Genomic DNA, 25,357 nt, shown 5'->3' with positions numbered 1-25,357 from the left:
CTACCCCAGCACTTACAGATCTCTTGGCTCTGGAAGGTTTATGAAAAAGGCAATTTGTGATTTCAGCTAACAGAATCAGGGAGAGTGAGAGCCAGCCATCCCAGAGTTTTGGGAAAAACAAACAAAACAGGAAAACGTTAATCTTAAACTTGTGTAAGAAGTTTGAAAAGTGCTATCTTGAACAATGTTTCAGAAGTCACAGACTACCGAGGGCATCAGACTCTGCCACCTGAGCGGTAGCAATTCTGGCTGCAGTACAGTACCCTGTCCTACCTTCTTCACCATGTGGCCCAAGGCTTCAGTCATGTTCCCAAACAACCCCACATCTATCTAAAGGTGGTAAAATTGTTTGTGAGAAACATTTAAGGCTCAAAGAGAGCTTTTGGACGCACTGGCAAGAACAGAAGAATTAGCTTAACAATATTGACTTTTTGCTTTTCTCTTGAATTAATTATTTTCTTTCCAGTTTTCAGACATCAGAATAACTCTAAGAGAAGTCATGAAAATGTTTTGAATTGTGTCTACAAAAGCATGTAGTACCTAATAAATAGAGCTTACCAAAGTTTTCCCTCAGAAAGGGATGGATCATTTATAGAAAGTGAGTATTGACATCAGTGGCCAACTTTACAAAATTAAATTTAAAATATTGTGAAAACAAAAACAAAAAACAACCAACCAAACAAAAAACAAACAAACAAAAGAAAAAACACATTTCCAACACTTTTTTTTTTTTTATGCAATTTTTAGGAGGAGTTGGAAATCAGGTAATGTTCCCAACACAGCTTGTATGATGAAGGGAAACTTATAAGAGATAAAGATTATTATTATTATTTTTTTTTCATCTTGTTTGCTCTGTTTGTTCTCTTCAGTTTGTGTACCTTGGTAAATAGGGTAATACTGTAATTTAACTCAGTATAAGAACCTAAACTCTATTAATGCAAGGCTTGAAATTTTTCTAATAATGATATTGAAAAGGTAAAAAATAAAATTTCTGCTGTGATGTACATTGAGAGAAGATGTCTGCTCTGTCCTCCTGTTGAAAGTTAGGCATGGTAAAGCACCGGAGTGGACAATGAACTGAGTCCCATTTTCCCCGTTTCTGTAAGTAAGAGGGATGAAGAGGGATGCTGCTCTGGGTCAGCATACTGTATAGGTTCAGAGCAGAGCTCTGTTTGGTGAGGCTGAAGGGGAGACTGATAATTATCTGTTTATACTAATATTGAGTCCAAGAAAAAAGTGCAGTTTCATAAGAGTAACCCATGTGGCCCAATTTAGACATCTACTTTATAAAGGAATTATGCTTTAAGTATCTAATTCTTTAGGCAATTCATTCAAATGTAATGTATTTTAAGAGTTAAGATTTAGAGAAACTATTCTCCTGTGTGTTCTCTTCTGTTTTTTTGTGTTTTTTTTTTTTCTTGTGTCTCCTCTTCCTCCTCCTTCTGTTCTTTTCTCTCTGAAAAGTTGCCCAATAATTTAATTTTGTTTGGATAAATTGGATTTAAATTGATTTGCTGTTGTAAAGAAAAATCCCAGTGCATCTTCTTGTTTTCTGTTGTTGTAATGTGTATATTTAACATCTTGGGTTTTCAGTGCTTGAAAATGTATTGAATGAAATAGGTAAATGAAAAACTTCACTTATATGTAGAAATGGGTTCTAGTGTCTTTTACACTTCTGAACTTTTGTAACTAGCTCATCATCCCTTCTTATTACCCCATTCAAAAAAAATAAAAAGCCAACAACTGAAAGTGTCATGTGAACCAAACAGACTGATTGAGAAGAGTTAAAATCTGACATTAGACATGATAGAAAAACATTTCTTTCTGAATATTAAGATTCTTAGTTTCTGACTCTTCCAATCCCACAGGATCTTGATTGTTACAGCAGAAATCTGTAAAGATAGTTTTCATTGTTGTTTTAGGCTCTTTTAAATTGAATGGTCCTACACAAATGTATCAAATAAAACAGAATTAGAGATAGTATACATCTATGCGTGTACGGAAAAATTATTATTAATATTGTAACATTTGAATTTAACTGAATTCAGATGAAATAGAGCTGTTACTGCTGTAAATATAGCCACATTTAGTAACGTGTTACAGCTATAACTAGCTAATGGTAATTGTTGGAACAAAGCTTATTAGTGATGTGTTGCTAGCAATTGCTAGTATTCTGTAATGATGCTCTTCATTATCTGTCTGTATCAATAATGAAATAAGGTTCATTCAAATTAATTGCTCTTTCTTCTCTTTTAGACTCAAAAATTAGTGACTTGGCTGAGTCTCTAGTGTATTCACTGTGATAAAATACTGAAATTGATTGTGACTGTGAGACATAGCACTTTTGTCACCTTCACCTTTTCTTTAGTTTGTTTTTATATAGCAGTTATATTGGCTTTTAATTTGCTATGTTATATTATAACATGTTGTAACAAAGCTATGCACAAAATTGAGTAAAACAGTAGGAATTTTCTTTCCTTTTCTCCCCTAGTGTAATTATCCATTATATTTTCATGTTGTGCATAAGTAGTTACACTTCTCTATTGGATTAACTGATATCACATTGGACTAAGTGCAGAAACATACATCTATATGTATAAATATAAATATATATAAATATATATATGGAATTAATATATTTTATTGAAACAACTAAACTTTTTGACAATACTACCTAAGAATTTCTCTTCTGTGCCTGTGTTTTTATGGTGTTTAATTCTCTTTATTGTTTTTGTTTGTTTTTAGTTTTTGCTCCTTTTATTTTATTTATTTTATTTTATTTTATTTTATTTTATTTTATTTTATTTTATTATTTTATTTTATTTTATTTTATTTTATTTTATTTTTTTATTTTATTTTATTTTATTTTATTTTATTTTATTTTTATTTTATTTTATTTTTTCAAATAACTTGCTTATTGTAATGACGGGAAAAACAGAAAGTCTTCTGCATGACTGCAGGACTTTGAAGATATTAATTTCAAAATGATGCTAACACTGCTGCAACTGTCATTGCTGTCCAGTGTTTGTTTTCAAGAGCTATTTTAGAGTTAATTAAACAGAGGCAAGTATCTGAAAATATAATTGGAAAATTTTATATAAGGGTCAAAAAAACCTTGGAGATGTTTAAAATCATAGAATTTGAAATATCTGAATAATTTTCTTCCTTGATTTTTCTTGTGAGGATACTTAAGTTGCTGTCCCTAAATGGTTTCTATAAAAATATAGCAATATATATATATATATACACGCATCCCACATTCAGTCTTGTAGGATTCTGTACCTTCCAATGGCATGGAAAATTCATTATCCTGTCAAAAATTCTGGTAAATATGAAGGTGATATACTGAATGTTGCTGATCATATCACTTATGTTCAGTGGGCTCATGCAACACAAAAATGCAAGACAAAGCCAAAGGGGTAAAAAACAATCAAAAAAAAAAAAACAAAAAAAGTATATGTCCTTTATATACTACGTTTAATTAAACCTGGATGCATTATTTTTTCTATTCGACAAATTATTTTTTCTATTATTTGACAAACAGTTTAATTCAATGATCTTATATGTAATCTATTTGAGACTCATTTCTATTATTTAGTTGGTTATCTTCCTGGAATATTAATATATTATCAAAATAATAATCAATAATGTTTTTCTATATCTCAGAAGTTAATTTGTAGGTTTTTGTGTGTATTGCTTTTACTAGCTTCTCTTCTATTAAGAAATAAAGTGAAAATGCACGTGTATATTTCTCAGCACACATCTAAAAGAAACAGCATGCTGAAGTGGATGTCAATTCAAGTAGATAACAGGAACAGAGAAAGGAAAGGGTATCAAAATGCTAGAAGGCTCTTTAGTATGAATGTTGACTTGAATAAAGCTTTTTAGTATTGTTGTTGTTGGTAATTATATGAATGCTAAAGCATGGGTTACATAGGCAAATGACAAGTTTTACTCCACTGCCTAACTTTTATTATCAATTTCATTAAGAAAAAAGTTTATAGATATCAAAAATCACTGCAATTTCTTGAGATGATGAATTAGCAATAGTCATATAACAATTTTAGTTGTTAGTAATTATTTCAAGTTTTGTTTAATAGAAATAGTTATTTGCTAATAAGTTTTTCAGGAAAAAAAAAAGTCTACCTAATGAATTTGACTGTAAAAGTATTGCATAGATTCATCTGTTACAATTTGTTGTAGTTCCACTTAATTAAAGGAAGTTATAGCTGTATACAATAATTGGGAATCTAAGAGGGATATAAATTACCATTGATCTTATTTTAGAAAATAGCAATTTGGATCAGGAATTAAGCAGGATTATCAGGGTGTTGCTAGGACTGCTTTGTCACTGTCTGGAGAAGGAAGAGATTTTGTTATGTATTTGTAACTGCTTAACAGATCTCATGTCTACATTTTTCTTTCCATGAAGACCTCCTCTTTTCTCATCTGTACATTTTTCTATTTTTTATTTTTACATTTCTGTACTTCATTCACTCCTCTTGCACAAATTTAACCATGTTCTTTTAGAATATATTCTGTGTAGAGTTTTTCCACTTTCCACTCTCTCACACTCCCTCTGTTACAGGTCTGAATACTGAGGTAACCCTTATGACAGATATCCTATATAAATGTTCACCTACAACAATTTCAAAACAACTAACATTAGGGTGAAATGAACTGGTGAGGTAAATGTCATTTCAAGCAGACAAGTGAAAAGCAGAGGGCTTCTGCTCTTGTTTAAATGGATCCTTGTTATTCAGCGCTCCATATGCTTTCACATATTCACAGATAATAAAAGGGTAAATCACTGATTCGGAGAAACTGTGGAAGCTGGGCATTAGAGCAACTACTTCTGGAATATAGTAGAAGTCATGGAGAATTAAGCCTTTTATAAACTTAAGTGTCCTATTGTTATTACAAGGTTCAATCACAGCATTGCTGCTACTGAGCTGTACAATTATTAGGATGTTGAATGGCTACAAAAACAAAAGACCTGTAATAGAATCATTATATTTACTACTGATTTAATAGTATATTGCTATATAGTTTTTACTTTAATGTTTATAGACCAATAATGTATAAATGACAAGTTAGGGTGAAAATGACTTCATGAGGAAATATATACAGTTCCAGTAAGCCATTTGTGATGTATTCATAACTTGTATTATTGTAATTTTCACTGCCTGAATTTTACCTAAGTAAAAAAGTAAAAACTTATTTAGAGTTTTTAGACTGGTACTGTTTTGAAGTCTACTTGTGTAATGCGAAAGGTGTAGAGTTTGGACCACACCGAAGATTGAAAGAAAGTTGCATTTGTTCTTAATAGTGAATGTAAAAAGCTTCCATTGGGTTATAAAATTTCCTTAATCTCATGATGTAAGATTTTTTGTTTGCTTGCTAGTTTGATACAGTGCCTCCAGTAAGAGGCATTGGAAAATTTCCTTAGCTCTAACACACTAACATTTTTAACCCTCTGAAGTACGCATGTTTGCCAGAGGGTTCTGCTGTGTGCTGCAGTTTCTGATAGCTGAGAGGCTCCGTATCCACTGTATCCATTATGATCCAGATATAATCAGCAAACTCACCTTCTCGTTCTGTCTTAATTCCTGCCTGGGGACTGTTCAAATTTTTTCTCACACTTTTTCTGTGCTATGAACACATTAACTTGTTTTCCTTTGTTCACATTTTTTGTGTTGCTCTGCCTTTTATATCACTATTTTTGAGTTTTGTTTCATCCCAGTAGTCTTGGTTTCTGACACAGAGTACCAGATGAGTCAGACAGACAGTGCAGTTAGCATTTAAAGCCTCAGTAAGAAAGTTTGTGTCACCTAGGGGCATCCAGAGTGTTTGATTCCTTTGACGATACTTTGGGCTTTTTACAGAAAATTCTGTTAGGAAACTTAGCTGAAAAAGTATCCACCCAAAACATTTCAGTATCTTATACCAACAGCTTACTACATAATTACCTTAAAAGTCCACTCAATTTGTGCTTCTGTATGCAGGATGCAGATAGAATAATAGGATCATAGGATCATAGAAAGGTTTGGGTTGGAAGGGACCTTAAAGATTATCTAATTCTAAACCCCTGCCATGGGCAGAGAAACTTTCCACTAGACCAGGTAACTCAAAACTCCATTCAACCTGACCTTAAATGCTAACAAGGATGGGGCATCCACAAGTTCTCTTGAGCAACCTGTTCCTGTGCCTCACCACCATCGGTGTAAAGAATTTCTTCCTTATATCTAATGTATCACAGAATCACAGAATCATCTAGGTTGGAAAAGACCTCCAAGATCATCTAGTCCAACCTCTGATCTAACTCTAACAAGTCCTCCACTAAACCATATCACTAAACTCTACATCAAAACATCTTTTAAAGACCTCCAGGGATGGTGACTCAACCACCTCCTTGGGCAGCCTATTCCAATGCCTAACAACCCTTTCAGTAAAGAAGTTCTTCCTAACATCCAACCTAAACCTCCCCTGGCGCAACTTTAGCCCGTTCCCCCTCGTCCTGTCACCAGGCACGTGGGAGAATAGACACAACCCCCACCTCGCTACAGCCTCCTTTAAGGTACCTGTAGAGTGCGATAAGGTCGCCCCTGAGCCTCCTCTTCTCCAGGCTGAACAACCCCAGCTCCCTCAGCTGCTCCTCGTAAGACTTGTTCTCTAGACCCCTCACCAGCTTCGTTGCCCTTCTCTGGACTCTCTCAAGCACCTCCAGGTCCTTCTTGTAGCGAGGGGCCCAAAACTGAACACAGTACTCGAGGTGTGGCCTCACCAGAGCCGAGTAAAGGGGGACCATCACTTCCCTAGCCCTGCTGGCCACACTGCTTCTTATGCAAGCCAGGATGCTGTTGGCTTTCTTGGCCACCTGAGCACACTGCTGGCTCATATTCAGCCAACTATCAACCAATACTCCCAGGTCCAAATCTACTTTTTTTTTTTCTTTTTTTTTTTTTTAGTTTAAAACCAAGGAGTTTAGTTTACTCCTTGTTCTATCACTTCACATCCTGATAAAGAGTCCCTCTCCTGTTTTCTCAAAGAGCCACTTTAGATACTGGAAGGCTGCTGTAAGGTCTCCCAAAGCCTTCACCAGGCGGAATAATCACAACTCTCTCAGTTGGAGTTACCTGTCTTCATAGGAGAGGTGCTCCATCACTTTTATTATCTTCATGGCCCTCCTCTGGACTCATTCTGATACACCCATGACTCAAATCACAGACATACACATTTTCTGGTCATTAAATAAAAATATCTTCACAGGATCGCAAAATCAAAGAATAGTTGAAGTTGGAAAGGACCTCTGGAGGTCATCTGGTCCAATCCCAATGTTCATCAGAGCACCACTCTTCTTTGGCTTCTCCATCACTTGGGGGAGGAAATTATTGTCAATGCACTCCAGGAACCACCTGGACTGCTTAGGTGCTGCTGTGTTGTCCCGTCACCAGATATCAGACTGGTTGAAGTCCTTCATGAAGATGTAGGCAGGCAAATGTGAGGCTGCTCCTATCTGTCTGTAGGTCAGGTGACCCGTAAGCAGATAACTGCTATAATGCCACCCTTACCTCCTGTCTTCTCTTTAATCCTGACCCATAAACTCAGTGCTCTCCAGCTGCTCTCTCAGATAAAGGGAAACTCCCTCTCATCTTCCTAGCCTGTTCTTCCTAAAGACCTTTATCTCTCCATTGCAACACTCCAGTCATATGGTGTCATCCCATCACATCTCTGTGATCCCAGCAAGCCTGTAGCCCTGCAACTGCACACAGATTGCTAACTTACCATGTTTATTTCCAATACTGTTGGCACTACTACACAGGCATGTGTAGTAGTAGGCCATCCTAGCATGCTGACTGCCTAGCAAGGGTTTGGAGGATCCTCTTCAAACAATGATTTTAAACAATCTGAGACATCTCTAGAATACAAATTGGGCTTTTTGGATTCTTGCAGACCCAGAAGCCTAACTTGCATCTGGTAAAGGATAACCTGTTGCAATGGAAACTTGAATGTGCCTCAGAAGGAATGCTGGCTCTGGCATTTCACATCACCATTACTGCAGAAAAGAATTCTTAGTAGACCAAAACAGAAACCAAAATTTTTGGCCATTTTCCTCTGAATATTAAAGGAAAGAAAAATAAATAAACAAATAAAATCCTTAGCTTGGTTCTTCAGAGGAATGGGATTACAGTTAAAAATTTCCCTGTTTGGTTGCTTTCCCAAACTCCTTCTAGGAATTTTAAAATAATGAGATAATATTTATTTGTGATAATATTTAAAACAATATTTAAATGTGAAAATTAGATAGCCAATACCTCCCCGTATTTACTTTCTGTTATCCAATAGTGTACTCCTCTCTTGACCCTAAGAGACAGATGGATTGTTTAGACCTTCTCCATATTTCCAAGGGTATATTCCAAGTCTTTCAAGAACACAGAAAGAGAATATTACCAATTTGGGAAAGAAAAAAAAATTACTTAGGTGATTTTCTATAATGTTCTCAAGCCACAGATAAGTACTCCTTGGAGTAGCTTTGTGGAGGAATTATATAATGTATAGTACTGAACATGTGTTCATTGAAATGTCAAATGATTTTGAATTGCATGGACAGGTAAGACTGGAGACTGAATCATGAGCAGGTTAAAAGCAGCAAAAGTGATCCATAATCAATGGATGCATTTTTTATTTTGCATAAAGCTTAAACTTTATTTGATTTATAGAGATGGTTTCTTGAATGGAACAGTAACTTATAGCTTCATTATAAGGAAGTAATTTTGTGACCGTTTTCCTTATATGTCTATGAATTAGTTAGTTAAGGGTCATTCAGTTCCAGAATTTATATTTCTAATAATATTCTCCAATTTGTTAATTACTTCTATCTTTCTTTCTTTTTATGTTTATGTTTTCTCTATAAAATTGGACTGTAGAAGTTTTTGTTTGTTTGTTTGTTTTGTTTAAATGAATTTACTTATTCTCTGTTTTTAAGCATTTCTGTCACTTCGTCTCAAAAAGAAACAGACATTAAGAAACAGGATATTAAGAAACAGATATTAAGAAATCTAAAGACAGTGAGAAAATGTAACCATCTTTGACTTCTTGCCATTTTTGATGCAAACAAGACTGTTCTAAATCAGCAATCAGCTCATAGAGTCTGAGAATGGAAATAAGAAAAGGAATGTTTTCTCAGTGTTCTCTGCAGGATCCTCTTTCAGCAGATCAGGGGTCAAACGCATTTACAAAACAGTAGGAGAGAAATCTTGTATTGTCACAGTGGGTTCCTAGAGAGTGTTCAACTTTATACATACACTTGCAGCCCACCTGGAATCTAAAATGACAAAAAAAAATATATATAAAAAAAAAATCCTTCCAAGTACTTTTGTCTATGACACTAATTATAGTGGATAGTGAAATGTGGGAAGCAAGACAATGTTTCCTAGTCTCCAGCTGTCTGGCATATCAGAAGCAGAGGAAGTTATAAGTTTCAGAAAAGAGCCCAAACTAATGAAGGTTGTAGGTAATGCAGAAGTAATGTTTCGGCTTGGGAGTATGGGGAATGGAGGCTAAGGTTAAACAAGTCAGCAGTCTGTAAGCTTAAAACACCTTTTATTCTGTAACTGGAAGGTTCATAAGACTCATTTTAATTAAAAGCTGCAAAAAAGTTACCACTTCCACTTCGAAGCATGTTCAAGTCTGATGAGCAGGCATCTCATGCTGTGGTGTCTATGGCATGATCTGTTCACCCTTGGAAACTCTTGTAATGGTTTCTGTCAGCAGGTTGGTTATCTAGAATCACTGGTAAATACTTGTAGATTTTATTGTGCATTTTGTCCTCAAATATACAGTAAGGACAGTAAAGTTAGAAGGAGTTTGATAAAATGGAGAGAGAATCCTTCAGTAACAGAATAAGGCTAACACATTCTAAATATTGTAGTTAGTGGCTGAGAAAGCAGTAAAATTATCATGAACCACTGCAGAATACATACAAATAAAATGTTTGATTTTCTATCTCTTGCTTGGGATGAAAATTATTACTTAAAATATAGCATGTACATTGACCTTTTTCTTTTTCATTTTAGACTTTTATTTCTATTTTTATTGCATTACAGAAACTCAACTTACTGTATGAAAGTGTCCATTTCTCTGACGGTGGGTGAAAATGACACTGGACTCTGCTACAATTCAAAGATGAAATATTTTGAAAAAGCTGAACTTAGCAAAAGCAAGGAAATCTCATGCCCTGAAGTAGAGGATTTTTTATTTCCATTTAGGGAGCCAGAGATTCTATGGTATAAGGTAAGCAACCCAGTAAGTTTTCACCTTCAACAAGCTATTATGTAATGTTCTGATTTTTTTCATGATCAGAATATGATATGAAGCTTGGATTGTTTTATAATCTGTTAAGAATCGACAACAGATTTGAGGATAGAAAAGAAAGAACTAACTGACCGAGAGCAATTCAATTACTTCCTTTGGTAAATTTTAGAGCTGGTGTTTTCTTAATATCCGTTTATGGATATCACAAATAACAGCTTTCTGCTAACAAATGAGCTAAAAAAGAAAAGTGCTACCAGTCCAGGTTGATTTAATATGTTAAGATAAAGCCACGAGAGCTGCATATATAGCAACTGCTTGTGCCATATCAGACTGAAGATTGTGTCTCTGGAAACTCAGACATAACAACTACTTGGAAAAATATGACTAGAATAACTACGCATACAATTATCTGAATGAATGGCTTAATTTTGCAGCATAAAATTCAAGAACAATAACAACAAATCCCTTCTAAACAATTGGTCTTGATATATTTTGGTTTTACTTGCAACTATAGGTGATTTCATAGTTTTTATCAATAGTTTTATTTCAATACTGTATCTTTACCTAAGGGTCAAATACCAGGAAATAGTGCTGCCTGTGGGCATCTTATAAGAATCTCTCTGAACAGCAGCTTGATTTCTGGGTTTCTTATCATTTGCAGGAAGTACTTAATACCTCAGTGATATAGTACGTACAATTTTAACCCCCCAAACAGTTCAATAAATCTGAAAATTAGATTCTGAGTATTGTACAAATATCTGTGTATAGAGGAACATCCTAGTATAACTATGTGCTGGTATACATTCTAATTTTTTTTTTTTTAAGTCCAGTAATTTACCTGATAACTTATAAATTTTAATATAATACACCAGACTATGGTATCTAAAAAAAAAAAATAATAATAATAATAATAATATAATAATATATGGTCTAGAAGGATTCTGGCTGAAGTAACTCACTTAACATATCTAAGATGAGAGGTAATTATTTGCTTATATTCATCTCTTATTTTGTGTGTATAAAATACGTACCAGAAGATTTATCAGATTTAAAACTATGTCTGGGTACTAAAAAACATCTCAAAATATTAGCTTTTAAGGAGTGGTTGACAGCAGTTGTCTGAACAAGCTCAAACAACCTCTAATATTTTAACATTAAAAACCAAGCCCATAATGCATAGACAACGATTATGCTAGGAAAATCAAGTAAAATACTTCGTGACAGTAAATTAAAAGATAATGTCTTATGAAAAACATCAACCCTTTTTTCTAATAACTTACAAATATACTGCTTAGACATGCAAAGACCTAGGGGAAAACAAACAAACAAACAAGCAAACGAAAAACAACAAAGAAGTTATTTCAAATATCACCAAAGTTACTCAGGTGAAAATAATCATTCCAAGGAGTAAAAAAACCTTGCATGCAAAAAATGCCTCTATTAATGCACAGATGGCAATATTTTGAAATATTTGAAATTCTGAATCTTTTTTTTTCAGTTATGTAACTTACTTATTACTAAGAGTTCAGAGAACTTTGATTCTAAGATATGCACAGAAAAAGTTATCTAACATCATTTCTCCTTATTCCCATCTTCTCCTGTTTCCCTACTTTTTTAATTGTAATTTTGTTTAAAATAAATAAACAAATTATCCCATGCAACCTCTATCTACTTGTAATATAACAGTCATGTTATCAAAGACATGAGTGTAATGACAAGTAATTAAATGAAGTAGAAATCCCTCAACAAATGTTAAAACCGAACCAAACCAAACCAAAAAACAAACAAACAAAAAACATCAAAGAAATCAGGTGGTTTTTTTGTTTTGTTTTGTTTTGTTTTCTTAACAGATAGCAAATATTATATCAGTTTATAAAATTCTATGGTCTTTTTTTTCTTTTTAATCAACACTTAACTGAACTGGATTTTGAGATTTTTAATATACCTAAAGTTCAAAACTGTCCTTAGCTCTTGTCTAGCCTTCTTGGCTTTGAGTAGCATTGTCATCTGTGGTTCAATTTAAGTGTAAGAATATAGTCACTGAAGTGTTATGTTATCTTTAAACAGGAATGCAAGTCAAAGACATGGAGATCAAGTATTGTGTTTAAAAAGGACACTCTTGTCATTCGTGAAGTTAGAGAGGATGACATTGGAAATTACACTTGTGAGGTAAAATATGGAATCTTTGTTGTCAGAAGAACTACGGAATTAACAGTTACAGGTAATCACAGGCTCTTATTATCTATTATATGTAGGAAAAAATAATTTTGTGATTAAACAACCATTCTGTGATTATGTGATTTGAGTTGTGAATATTCAAGTCATTATGTAGTTATCTACATAAACCATTCTTGCACAAAACCTTGCTGTGTCTGGGCATGAATGGTCAATACATCACGGTTGTCCTGAATGCTTCACAATAGTATGTGTAGTATTTTGATTAAGTCTGAGTTTTGGTCTACTGCAAAAGCTTCTGGATAGGTCATGTTTTTGAATGGGAAATGTGGTCAAGGAACAGATAACTTCAGCAAGCATGAATTATAAAAAAAAAAAAAAAGAAAAAAAGAAAATTGTGTTTAATTTTTGTTTGTTGTTGTTGTTAAATGTCTTGGGACATGAGAATAGCTATAACTATAACCCAATAGCAGTAGGTCTGATTGCCCTGGGACATGAGATGAGCTGTAACTGTAAACCAATAGCCTGGAAAGATCTGTGCAACAAGGTAATATATATATGTAAGAGTTAGCGTTCAAACAGTGCATAAATGAAGGATGATAGCATTCTTTCTCTGTTATTCTCTGCTGCCCTTTCTGTAATTTAATTTTTCAAGAATTTCTTGATCTCAATTGTTGTGTGCAGTCATAACCAATTAACCTATTTTCCATTACTCTAATTATTTTTTTTAATCCATTTATTTGGGGCTTTAAAGATATTTTGAAGTATCAAGTTCCACAGATTAATTACATAACATACATAAAATATAATTTAGCAACCAGCAATTGAAGATGAATTTAATATAATCTGCATTTAAAGCTACCGTATCAATACATAAAATTCCTCATAGATTAAAACAAAATGTATGTTGTAATAGTAAGGTTCACAGCTGAAGAACAGTATGAAGAACAGTCCATTAGCTTTTCAGTTCTTGACCAGACCTCTAACATCTGTTTAACAAGCTTTTAAAGAATATAGCTGTATGTTTACCTAAGGCAGAGGATTAACCTCTAGAATTATAGGATGACATTGGAAGGCAGGAATACAACACAATCTATGTAACACAGTGCAGTTCAACAATATATTGAATATACAGAAAAAGAAGGCAGAAGCAGTACTTCCCTGGGAAAACTAAGGTGAACTAGATTTGCGTTGTTCACACCAATGTTTGTGTATATAAGCTCTTGTATGTAAGCTCTCTCAAAATATCAAATAAAACAATAAGCAAATCTTAGAGAAGGAGTTTTGTGGGCTTTTTTGTTTGTTTCTTTTTAGTATCTAATATACAGATATTTTGCATGATGACAATTAGAAACCACACTTATGTTGTGCATTAGATTGACTTAACTGTTTCCTTTTATGGTGAAAAGCTTGCTTTCTACTTTGATGTATCCCATTTACTCCACATTATCAGAAATTAAAATGAATTATGGTTTGTAATTTTCTTCTAGCAGAAGAAAATGGTTTCTATGGTTTGTGATTTTCTTCTTCAGTGTGGAAATCATACTGTTTATGTTGTTTTGAGAGAATTCAGGCAATCAATTATATTTATTTAAGTTCAATATCAAGGATATCTTCATATTTTTTCTTTTGTTTGGAATTGATTTGTTTAGTCGGTACAGACAGGCAATTATTGTCTAATGATTCAGCTCCCAATAAACATATCCTGATTGATTCTCATGCATATAAGGCAGAGATACAGTCCTCAATAATTTGATTTATACCAGGAGATTGTCAATTACCGTTTGCAATATATGATGTATAGACTCAAAGAGAGTTCGCCCATTCTTCAGGTGATCCCTTCTGTCCCTGTGGGTGGTGCTCCACTCTGAAATAGTATTTCAAGTAGACTCAGAGAGCAGAGAAAGAAAAAAAGCATTGCAACCAGATGCATGTTGCTATTTGTAGCAAAGGTTTCAAAAATGTAATTCATCACTTGTGGTGTTGGTAGTTCAGTGTTTAACTAGACAGAGACAGAAAGAGGCTTGGTTGATTTCCATGTGTTAAAAATGAATGAATGCATAAGGAGGGAATTACATAACTTCCACCTCTGCAAACACTGGCAGATGTAAAGACAACCTCCAAAGCAATAAACTGCTTGGATAGTACTGTAGTTCTTCAAACCATCTTTATATTATTCCGGGACTAATCAGAGCAAACAGATCTCCCCATAGTACTACTAATTTTATACAAAAACTAGTGACATCTTGATAAGACTTTTTATCAATGCTTTATAGGAAGAGATTTGAGCTTTACAAGCCAGCCTTATACTTTGTGCTGAAAAACAATTTGTTTTGTCCTGGAAATACATTTAGGAGTATATAGAATAAATAGGTTGTGGGTGGGGGTGGAGGAGACAGATTGCTTGTTTTGACAAAGAAATTAAGCTTTAATTCAGAAAATGAGAAATAAATTTTGCAAATGTCAAATTAATGGCAGAAAATTAAATTGCTGGTTGACTTCTTTATTGTATTAATGAAAATGTAATTAATTAAAACTAAGAAACTATGTATCCTTCCAACAGTTTCTGACATGCCTCCAGGCAGTATTGATAAATGATGACATTTGTGTGAACTATTGCTAAGAACAAATTTAATCATTAAGGATCAGATCCACAAAAAGTGAGAAAATATTTCAGAGACATTTGAAATTTCTCTGCCAAACATATTAGTGAGTTACAATAAAAGAAATACAAAAGTATGAGTAAGCAAGTAGTTTTGAGAATTACCAATTTGTCTCATGCTTTCAAAAATCCTTAACATAATGGAGCTTGTGATGTGTTTATCAAAATGGGACTCATGAAAAATAAGTCTCTGTATTCATTAGCATTACCTTATCAGGGTTTTCCCTGCCACCAACTTCACACAGCCATCATTAAAAAATACTTTTTTGTTTGTTTGTTTGTTTTCCTATGTGCTATGTTTCCACATGTTTAAGATTGGAACTTAGACTTTCTACATTTCTTTCCAAGAGTATATCATCTTTCCTCTAGAAATGGAAACAAATGAACAAACTAAAAACACTTTTGATGCAAGAAATCCATGAGCCAGATATTTCATATATGTAAACATTTGTATTTTTCTACAGTAACTGAAGATCCACCTTTGTGCATTGTTACTCTTGCCTAGTACGAAATCAAATGGTTTACTGTTTTGCTAAGAAATAATAGGTATCTGGTTGGTGACACAACAGGATTAAGTATGTTCAGTGGAGTGTAGAACTGAATTAAAGCAGCATATCTTATCCTTCCTTTTACTTAGAAGAGGCAAGGAGAAACAGAATATCGGGAGGCTATTGTTACACAATCATAGGCATATTCTCCAAACACCTAAATTTTTCATCTTTCTTTGGTCTCCAAAATTCAAATTGGAATAATAAAAAAAAAGAAGGTTAAAATGATGATTTTGAAAAATATTATTTCAGTGGATATCTTACCTATGAACCATTTATACTGAAAACTTTCCTGCAGATAACAAACTAAGTTTGGACTCAGGAAGTTATTTGGACAAATGTCTCAAAATGTTTTGTTGCAAACAGTCTTTTTTGCAGATGATAATTTAGATGTTATATAACTTCAATCAATCAATCAAATAAACAAAAACCTGTTAAGTCTTTCTTTCCTCCTTTTGTGGGATAGGAATGATGCTCAGTCTTTCTCTCACAGACTTCTTGTACTACTTTATGTAAATAATATCTGTTCTTAATTTCAAATACAAACAAGTTTGAATCTCAGAGTTTAAATTCATAGACACCATAGATCTACCTTAAAATACAACGGCAGACTTAATACTGAGGTGCCATACAAATATATGTGGAATGTACCCAGTAAATATGTTGAAGGTACACAGATATTCAGACTAACCTTGACATCCTGGTGATTTTTAAGACAGGAGTGGGTTGATATCTTAATAAAAAAGGAACAATAATATAAATCTCACTGATGAAGAGAAGATAGGATGTGTTCAGACAATATCAAAAAGGATAGAAAAAGTTTTCTTATAAATTTATAAAACTTATAAGAGAACTTAAAAAATTGTCTTTGTGTTATTACACATAAGAATTAAGGTAGAAGTTAGAAAACCTTCACAAGAATTTGGTGGAAGAACAGGGCCATATGTATAAGGAACTGTGATATGGTAAATTAAGGGCAGCTCCTGGATGATTTAAGGCACACACAGGGTGAGCCAGCTATGACATCGGTGGGACATGTCAGCAGCCTTCCTTCCTCATCTCTCTTTCTCTTTGGATGACATTGTGAAGATAGCTGACTTCAAGATCACCTTCATTTTCCAGCACTTTGGCAGTCTTGGTGTCTTCTATACAGAAATTGTTGCTGCTACTGCAGACTATTAAACTATGGATATAATTATATAGGCACATAACATTCAATATGGTGTTACATATGCTTGCTATGTTAATGTTTCACACATTTTATACCTCTGTATATAGTGTAATATTGAACAGCTCATATTCTGATTCAGAATTAAAACTGAGGGAAGAAGGAAGGAAGGAAATTCACACATTTTGAAAAAGGCCAACTTTATAGATTATATACATCTCATCTAACTCTAACAACTGAAAATCACTAAGCCATGGAAAGTGAAGATTTTCCCTCCTTTTATAGAATGAGAAAACAAATTATGTTTTCTTAGTTTAAGCTATATGCATTGAATCTCATTTTTGGTACACCTTTAAAGTAACAACCATATTTTGTGCTCACTTTTTAGATTTATTAAAAAGAAAAACAAAACAAAACAAAACTTGTTAACGGCTAAAACATTGTACGAACATTTGTAAATCACACACAAAATCTTCAAATGTTACTTACCCGTTCCTTACCAAGTATATATTTAAATTCCATTCCAAAATATGATTTTTTCTTATAATATGGATGCATCTTTCAGTCTTTTATTAAGATAAATCTTTTTTTTTTCTTTGATTTTCATATTGTTTGGAAAATCTGTATTTCACATTGAAAATATATCATCTAAATATTTTGAATCAATTTTCTTACTGTGCTGCCATCTGACAGAAAATAACTGCTTTGCAGATTATTCTAGTGATATTTAGTTGGTAGCTAAATTCAATATTCACACAAACTGTAATTAATGGTTCTTGGATAGTGGTTATGTAATTACATACTTTAAAAAGTCCTTCAATGTACTAAAATATTTGTAGACATTTATACCTGCAGACTGGCCAGCATTAGCAATTCTTTCTTTTATATGTTGAATTTTAATTAAAGCATACCTGCATTCTTAATTAAGGGGCAGGATTACATTTTTGCAGAATAGTGTCAGTATTAGTATTAGTTTAGTCATACTGCAAACATGGGTCAAAAATATTTTCCAGCAGCAATGTACTTTCATTAGATGCTAGGTTTAATAATATTCTTTCTGTTACTTACACTACCAAAACATTTGCAAGGACAAACTCTTTCAGTTTTTGTAGGGTATCAATCAGATCAAGTGAATTCCAGTCTGGGTGAAAGAGAGAGCATGTGTCCCCACTGCAATTTCACACAGTTGTTCTTGATGAACAACATAAAGAAAACACACCCTGTCAGCCTTAATTATCCAATTCCTCCATGACTATTTGGTTATATATATATATATATTTTTTTTTTCCATTTTGTTAAAAGTGAGAAGTTCTTACACCTTGCTGATGGAATCAGAGCTAATCAGTAGGTTCTTATTCCTGAAGCCTTTCCTCAGAGATACCTTTTAGTGTCTTTGCTCATTGATTTGCCTCCTTGAAAACATCTCCTTCTGGAATAAGCAGGAATGAGCAGAATTTTAGATTTAGAGGTTTGAGTATGTTCATAATCAAGCTATAATAATACTAAATTAAATCCAAGTTGATACAATCTTTTTTATTATTTAAAATTAACCTGTTTGGTTTAAAAATCTTTCTGTAACAACCTTGCAAGTGGCAGTTTATTCTTTTCCATCTGCTATGCATGACTTTTTTATTCCCTAGATTTTTAGGCAAAAAAAAAAAAAAAAGAATGCAATTTGTCTGCTTACAGTTACACAATAGCTGGCTATTAGTGTTGCTTAAAGGCTGGGATTTGTTGCATAAGCTTTATCTTGTTTGCTTTCTGATAGAATTAAGCTTCATTAGTAGAAAATCTTAAATGACAATAAACATGTATTTTTATTCCTGAAAAGTCCATCGTGAAAATAACGATTATTAAGAAATAATTATAATCAAATTATATATCTAGCCTCACAACTCATAACATTTGGGTTTCATTTATCTTTACAGAATGCATGGCCATCCAAACTATATTGTGAAAAAAGGGGAGATATTGTAAGTTTTAGCCTGCTTAAAGTGATCTGTATTTTAATTTGTTATGATAAAATGGGAACTCTTCTTTTTTTTCCCCAGAATGTTGGCATTGATTCTTTCCAGTTCTGTTGCTCTTTCTCCTTCAATACTTTCAGAGACAGAGATGTTGCAATAGGCATTCACTTCTTTATTTTTAGCTGGTGCTAAATATGAAGAGCATTAAAGAAAAGGGGGTTGTTTTCTAAGCTTTTAGAGCTTGAGAACAGACTCTGCTGAATTTCTGCAGCTAATGACAGGGATGAACCATTTTGGATGCACCAAGCCCCTCCTTGCTTCAGCTAATCCTAATAATTATCAGAGCTTATGTTCATTCCTTTTGTTCATCATGAATTTAATTCAATTCCAGAACATATTCAGAGAGAAAGTCTGTTTACCGGTATTATTCTCTGCAAAGACTAATAAAATCTAAAGCAAACAATAGACTCATTAGGAAAGCAGTATGTTCAAAATACTAACCTAGCATTTTTGTAATACATAAAATTCTGTAGGTTTAATAAATTCATGTCTGAAGAGTGGGTTAGGTGTATTTGTTATTGCTTTGTTTTGTTTTGTTTTTAGTTAGAAATGACTGATCTTCTTTTATAGTGCAATCACATTTTGTGTGGCTGAAAACAAGGTTCTAAATTAATCACCTATGTGCATTTAAGTAATAACAATCAGAATATTTGAATAAAACCTTATCTATAAATGTTAATTTAACATATTCGTTGTAAATGGGTTTAGTGAGTTACTCAAAAACTTGTATGAAGACACCAATGAACAAAGCTTCGAGCAAAAATAATTCTTGCATAGCATACATTCTATAATATTATTTCCTTCTATGTTGTTACATTTTTCAGCTTAATAATAATAATAATTTCCATTTCCATTACCCATTTTCCTCTCTACCTGGTAGTATATTGTCAGAAAGGAGAAGTTATCAGCCTCTTGTGTCTTTTTGTACGGGTAATACAGAAGCAGACCATTACTTATAAAATCCTTTAGATATATTAGAAAGTTTTGTGTTTAGTACATTAAAGTATGTTTCAGTCTTTATAACCTCATTTTAATCATCCTTGTTTGCTATGTATCATGACTCTAGATGTATCTTCTTATCTCATACAGTGTTAATTAATGGAACAAATATATAAGCTTTGTTATATTTACTTAGGCAGATGCTACAAAACCATGTAATTGATAGTGCAGTCATGACTTCTGTTGCCTTAGAGTCCTTTACTCCCTATTGACAACATGGTGTCAGTGAAAGTGGGAGTTCTTAGTATGTGCTTATCAGTAGAAGAAATCTTCTATTCCCTGAAGAAAATGAAAAATTCCATTTAAATTATCTACTTTGTAATAAGTGTAGTGTACTTCTATGTATACTTTTGCTAAAACTATGCCATTTTTGCTTACTTCCATTTGTTGTTCCATTATTAAGAACTTGATGATTTTTTATAATTTATATTCTAATTTTGTTGCAGATTTATTATTATTAATGTGTAAATAAATACACTTTGTGTAAGATTCAAAACAAACATAATAACTCCAAACAAAATTGGATTTACATCAGTTGAGAACAATTTAGGGAAATGCCATTCCTTGGTGCGATGGAAGTTTGTGTGAGCCAGTTTCCCTTTCTTCATGAGTCATACCAGAATATTGAAATATAAGCATTTTAAGTAGGTGTTGTTACCATGGTATCACTTCCCAATGTTTCAGTTAGGTGTGATGAAGTTGTTAAGATGAGTTTCATTCTACAAAGAGAAGGAAGCTATAGACAAAAATGTAACAAAACAGTAACTGTCAGTGACTACTAAAGACACAAAAGACTTATAAACCCTTAGTTCATTAAGATGTTATAAAAATAAAATAAATCCATTCTTAAGGCACCCAAGATGCTTGTTAAGCAACCTTTTAAAAAGCAGTGAAATGACATCCAATGTTGATGTTTCACGTTATTGCTATAGAATCAGAAGATCTCATTTTAGTTTCACTTTCCACTAGATTATGTTAAATCCAACAATATTTTCCTAACCTAGCATTTATCACTTTCCTAGTTTTTATTTGAAAGTTTTAGGTAATTTATGTGAACAGTGGAGTCTTCTAGGATGGTATTTTAATAAACTAGTGTACAATATGTTGAAGTCTGATAGCATATAGACCTAGAGTTGCCTCTGTCCTTAAAATTTATACACCTCCTCAAAAAGTCTGTACATAATTACACTAAATGAATATTTAGCTTTAAGATAGAGAACAAACTTTAAAATATAGTAAAGTAAAGGTAGAATTAATAAGAGCTTCACTGGTACTTTTTGGCACATTGGATATCTTGTTTAGGTTTATTGTTTAAATGTTATCAGACTCTTAGTATATAGACTCTAAAATAAACATTATAGAATCATAGAATCATAGAATATCCTGAGTTGGAAGGGACCCTTAAGGATCATCAAGTCCAACTCTTGACACCGCACAGGTCTACCCAAAAGTTCAGACCATGTGACTAAGTGCACAGTCCAATCTCTTCTTAAATTCAGACAGGCTTGGTGCAGTGACCACTTCCCTGGGGAGCCTGTTCCAGTGTGCAACCACCCTCTCTGTGAAGAACCCCCTCCTGATGTCAAGCCTAAATTTCCCCTGCCTCAGCTTAACCCTGTTCCCGCGGGTCCTGTCACTGGTGTTAATGGAGAAAAGGTCTCCTGCCTCTCGACACCCCCTTACGAGGAAGTTGTAGACTGTGATGAGGTCTCCCCTCAGCCTCCTCTTCTCCAGGCTGAACAGGCCCAGTGACCTCAGCCGTTCCTCGTACGTCTTCCCCTCCAGGCCTTTCACCATCTTCGTAGCCCTCCTCTGGACACTCTCCAACAGTTTCATGTCCTTTTTGTACTGTGGTGCCCAGAACTGCACAAAGTACTCGAGGTGAGGCCGCACCAGCGCAGAGTAGAGCGGGACAATCACCTCCCTTGACCTACTAGCGATGCCATGCTTGATGCACCCCAGGACACGGTTGGCCCTCCTGGCCGCCAGGGCACACTGCTGGCTCATATTCAACTTGCTGTTATTATTTGTTATTATATGAAATTATCATTTCATATCTTCCAGATTTACCCAGTGGCAAACTGATTGATCCCATTCTTATCCAGCATGGATGAAACACCTATTGGCTTACTAGAAAAAGTGCTAAAATATCCTTAAAGCTCGAAAGACAAATATATATATATTCTAGGAAACTTTATCTGAAAAAGTTTAAAAATGAAAGATATATGAGAAGGAATGGGAATGGATAAATCAAAATGATATCATAATTTAACTTCTGATGTTTCACTTATCTGTCTGAGAGCTTAATATACAAAAAAAATTTCACCAGCTTATTTTTTTCTGTGAGAAGTTGATAACACATGGTAATTGTTTGAATATGAGAAAGAAATTGGAACCAGCAATGACATTTTTTCATTTCCTTAACACAGTTTTTCTTTTCAACTTGGAGTATTATATTCACATCCAGAACTACAGTAATTTAAAAATACGAGCTATAACTTCATAGAAACAAGACTAAAGAGCGATATAGATCAGTGGATTTCATCCATATTCTTTATACAGTGTAGAGAGGGGAGAAATAGAATGGAAAGAGCCTGTGAGTTTCCTCCCTAAAACATTGTCTCTCCTCACTGCATCCTTTCCATGTTAAATAAGATGATGCTGTTTCTCCAGACACAGCAGATGACAAGAAACATTCTCAGCCCTTAATAAACCCTTTATGGACTCAGCAGTGCTACAGCATAATTTTACTCAAGCAGTGAGAGGTTTATTAATGATGAGTGTATGATCTGTTGAGTGTTTTCCTTTAGAAGTAAGATTCCTCTTGCTTAAATTTAGTATTTATGGCCATCTCTGTATGAGCTGGTAGCTCTTTACAGCAATTGCATAGCATGACTCGTCTCCTCCTAATACCAATGTGTAAAACATCAAATGAATTGTTGTGTAAATTCCTACTTCTGTCTCTTGACTATCAAAAGAGCTTTGGGTAACAAGGGTTCCTTAAGTCATTAAAATGAGTCTATATATCATTATAGATTTATAATATAAAAATCTGAATAAACTGAATCCTACTTTTCACAGTTTTACAGTTATGTTTATAATCTTTGGAAATGGCAAGATGGCTATGCACTGTATTTTGTTGTTATAAAACAAGTCCAAAAATTAATGTCATCTTTCTGAAGCAGACAAAAAGAACAAATCTTCAGTAGAAGTTTCATCTGTTTTTAGACTGAGGTGTACAGCTGAAAAAGAGCTTTCAGTTATAGAAGGCTGTCTTCAGATCTCAGGGGCTTAATATACCATCTGGTCTAATAAAATATATTGCTTCTACCTTGTTTCGTCTAAGCCATCATGTCCACAACAGCATTACTATTATCGTTTTTCATGGTATTTAGGTTTTCTTAGGATGGAACCACAGCATGAATCTCTTTAAGCTAGATGCATTGGGGGGGGGCAGTATAGGTGTTTGTTTGTTTGTTTATTTTTTGAATATTATTGTTTTGATTCATTTTGGCCACTAGGATAACCTGTGCTTCACAGGTGTTCACATAGAGTGTACCCTTTTCTATTCTGTGTTTTATTTGAAAGTGATGCTTGTGGTTACAAGACCACCAAAACTTTCCTTTTATATTTCACTATTCTGAATAGAACTCAAATTAAACATCAAGTAATTGATAATTGAAAACAAAAGTTTTTGTTTGGGAGCTGCAGTAAACAGAATAAATGTTTTATTAGTAAGTAGGTGGGTTACAATGTTTCAGTGTAGAAATGGTACATTTATTTTAAATTACTATGTTTATTCACTGCTTACCAGTGTCTTCTGACAGGGCATTTTTTACTGTTGATATCAATTGACATTGATGCCTTGGTGGATGAAGAACCTAAGGAGAGATAAGGCTTTCATTTTGTTGGTGCAGAGTTCTGCCAGGAGCCTCCAGCTCCTGGTCTCATCCAGGCAAATCATGAGAGGCACTCATCGCCTGCTTCCTCCTCAACCCTGTGCTCTGCGCTGCAGTCCATGCACCAGCTGCCATGGAGCATCCCATACAGGACCTCTCCTAACATACACCTCTCCCACTGGGGATTTAAATGACCTCTCTCACTTTGCAAAGCCTGCCTTTTGAAAGCACAGGCTGGCAATGCACTTTGCTTCTGGGCATCTCTTCAGTGATGTTCTTCATGTGTGGTGCCAGTGGGAAGCTCCCAGGCCACACCAACCCCTACTACTGCAGTGCTGAAGGGAGTCCTTACACACCAGGTACAGAACCCCTCCATGAAGCAGCAAAGCCCTGCTGAAACCCTGTTTTGATTTTCAGATTTTTTTGTTCCTTCAAAGCAATTCCATTAGTTTTTCAGAATTTTTGAGCTAGCATTCAGAATTCAAAAAGTCACTCAGGTATAACTTGTCAAAGAGCAAAAAATGCATTTTGATAAGCTAATTTAAATAGAAATAGGCTCATTCTTTTGTGTGGGTTGCATATGCATTTTGATATGCTTTTTTTTTTTTTTTTATTTTTTTTACTACTCTGGATTTTTATGAGCAAATTCAGTTTTGTGAGGAGCTACCCTGACACCTTCAGGAAAAAGAAAAACAAGACTAGGTGAACAGTTTGTCATTTTTTAGAGCTGACAATACCTAGACTTTGCTTTTTGGTAACATTTAAAGAATGACAGTTTCTTAGGATGAATGGGAAGGCAGGAACAGAGATTAGAGAAGGATAGACACTTGTAAAATGTGGATAATGTCACCTTTACTGGAAATTATGTGATCATAACAAGAAAAGCATTTGTTTTTCCTTACTCTCGTACACAAATAAGAAGTTGTACACTTGAAAGGATATAGAACCATGCAGCTACTATTCTGACAAAGACAAGCTCAAAAGATTGAAGGAAAAAAATATTTGGAAGAGCTGTTCTGGCTTCTGAAGTCAAGGACATTTCACAACATGTTTGCATGTGCTCTGTACTGCCTTATAGTATATTATAAATGTTAGTTGGCAGATTACATCTTATATTCAAAAGTTTAATTCTGTACTGTTCTGGTCTAGGTGCCTTCTTGTCTATGTGGTTCATGAACACCCTCATGATCTGTCAAAACAGATTTGAAATGCACATAAAGCTGAACAAATGATGATTTACAAACTCCACTCAGGAAGATAAACAGATATATACACCTGCCATGGGGTGGACAGGAAGCATAAACCACTGAAAATTTCTTACTTTATACTGCAGTTTATGCAAGTTGAAAGAAAATATTATCTTTGCAAACAAATTGGGGGTCCCATTATTACTTAATAATTTAAAAGAAGGTACCATGTCTCCTATGAATTGTCAGTTTGGCTTTTTTACTTTTTTTTTTTTTTCTCTGACCTATCTTTTTAAAACAACAATTGTGGAAAATTAATTCAGCAAAGATAAAACAAATCAAATGATATAAACTATGCTTTTAAGCCTTATAGACCAA

At 33.9% G+C, this 25,357-nt stretch overlaps 1 protein-coding gene across 5 annotated transcripts in view; it reads left to right on the top strand.

Annotated features, from left to right (window-relative positions):
* IL1RAPL1 (interleukin 1 receptor accessory protein like 1) overlaps nucleotides 1-25,357 on the top strand; it is a 777,496-nt gene that overhangs the window by 484,285 nt on the left and 267,854 nt on the right. For all 5 annotated transcript variants that reach the window (XM_083851491.1, XM_083851493.1, XM_083851492.1 and 2 more), the window contains 2 exons: nucleotides 10,107-10,293; nucleotides 12,382-12,535. In XM_083851491.1, the coding sequence (XP_083707617.1) occupies nucleotides 10,107-10,293; nucleotides 12,382-12,535 (341 nt within the window). The remainder of the gene's footprint in view (nucleotides 1-10,106; nucleotides 10,294-12,381; nucleotides 12,536-25,357) is intronic.

This window comes from Anser anser (assembly GCF_964211835.1).
Source record: "Anser anser genome assembly, chromosome: 1".
Classification (NCBI taxonomy): Eukaryota; Metazoa; Chordata; class Aves; order Anseriformes; family Anatidae; genus Anser; species Anser anser.
This window is presented reverse-complemented; position numbering and strand designations above follow the sequence as displayed.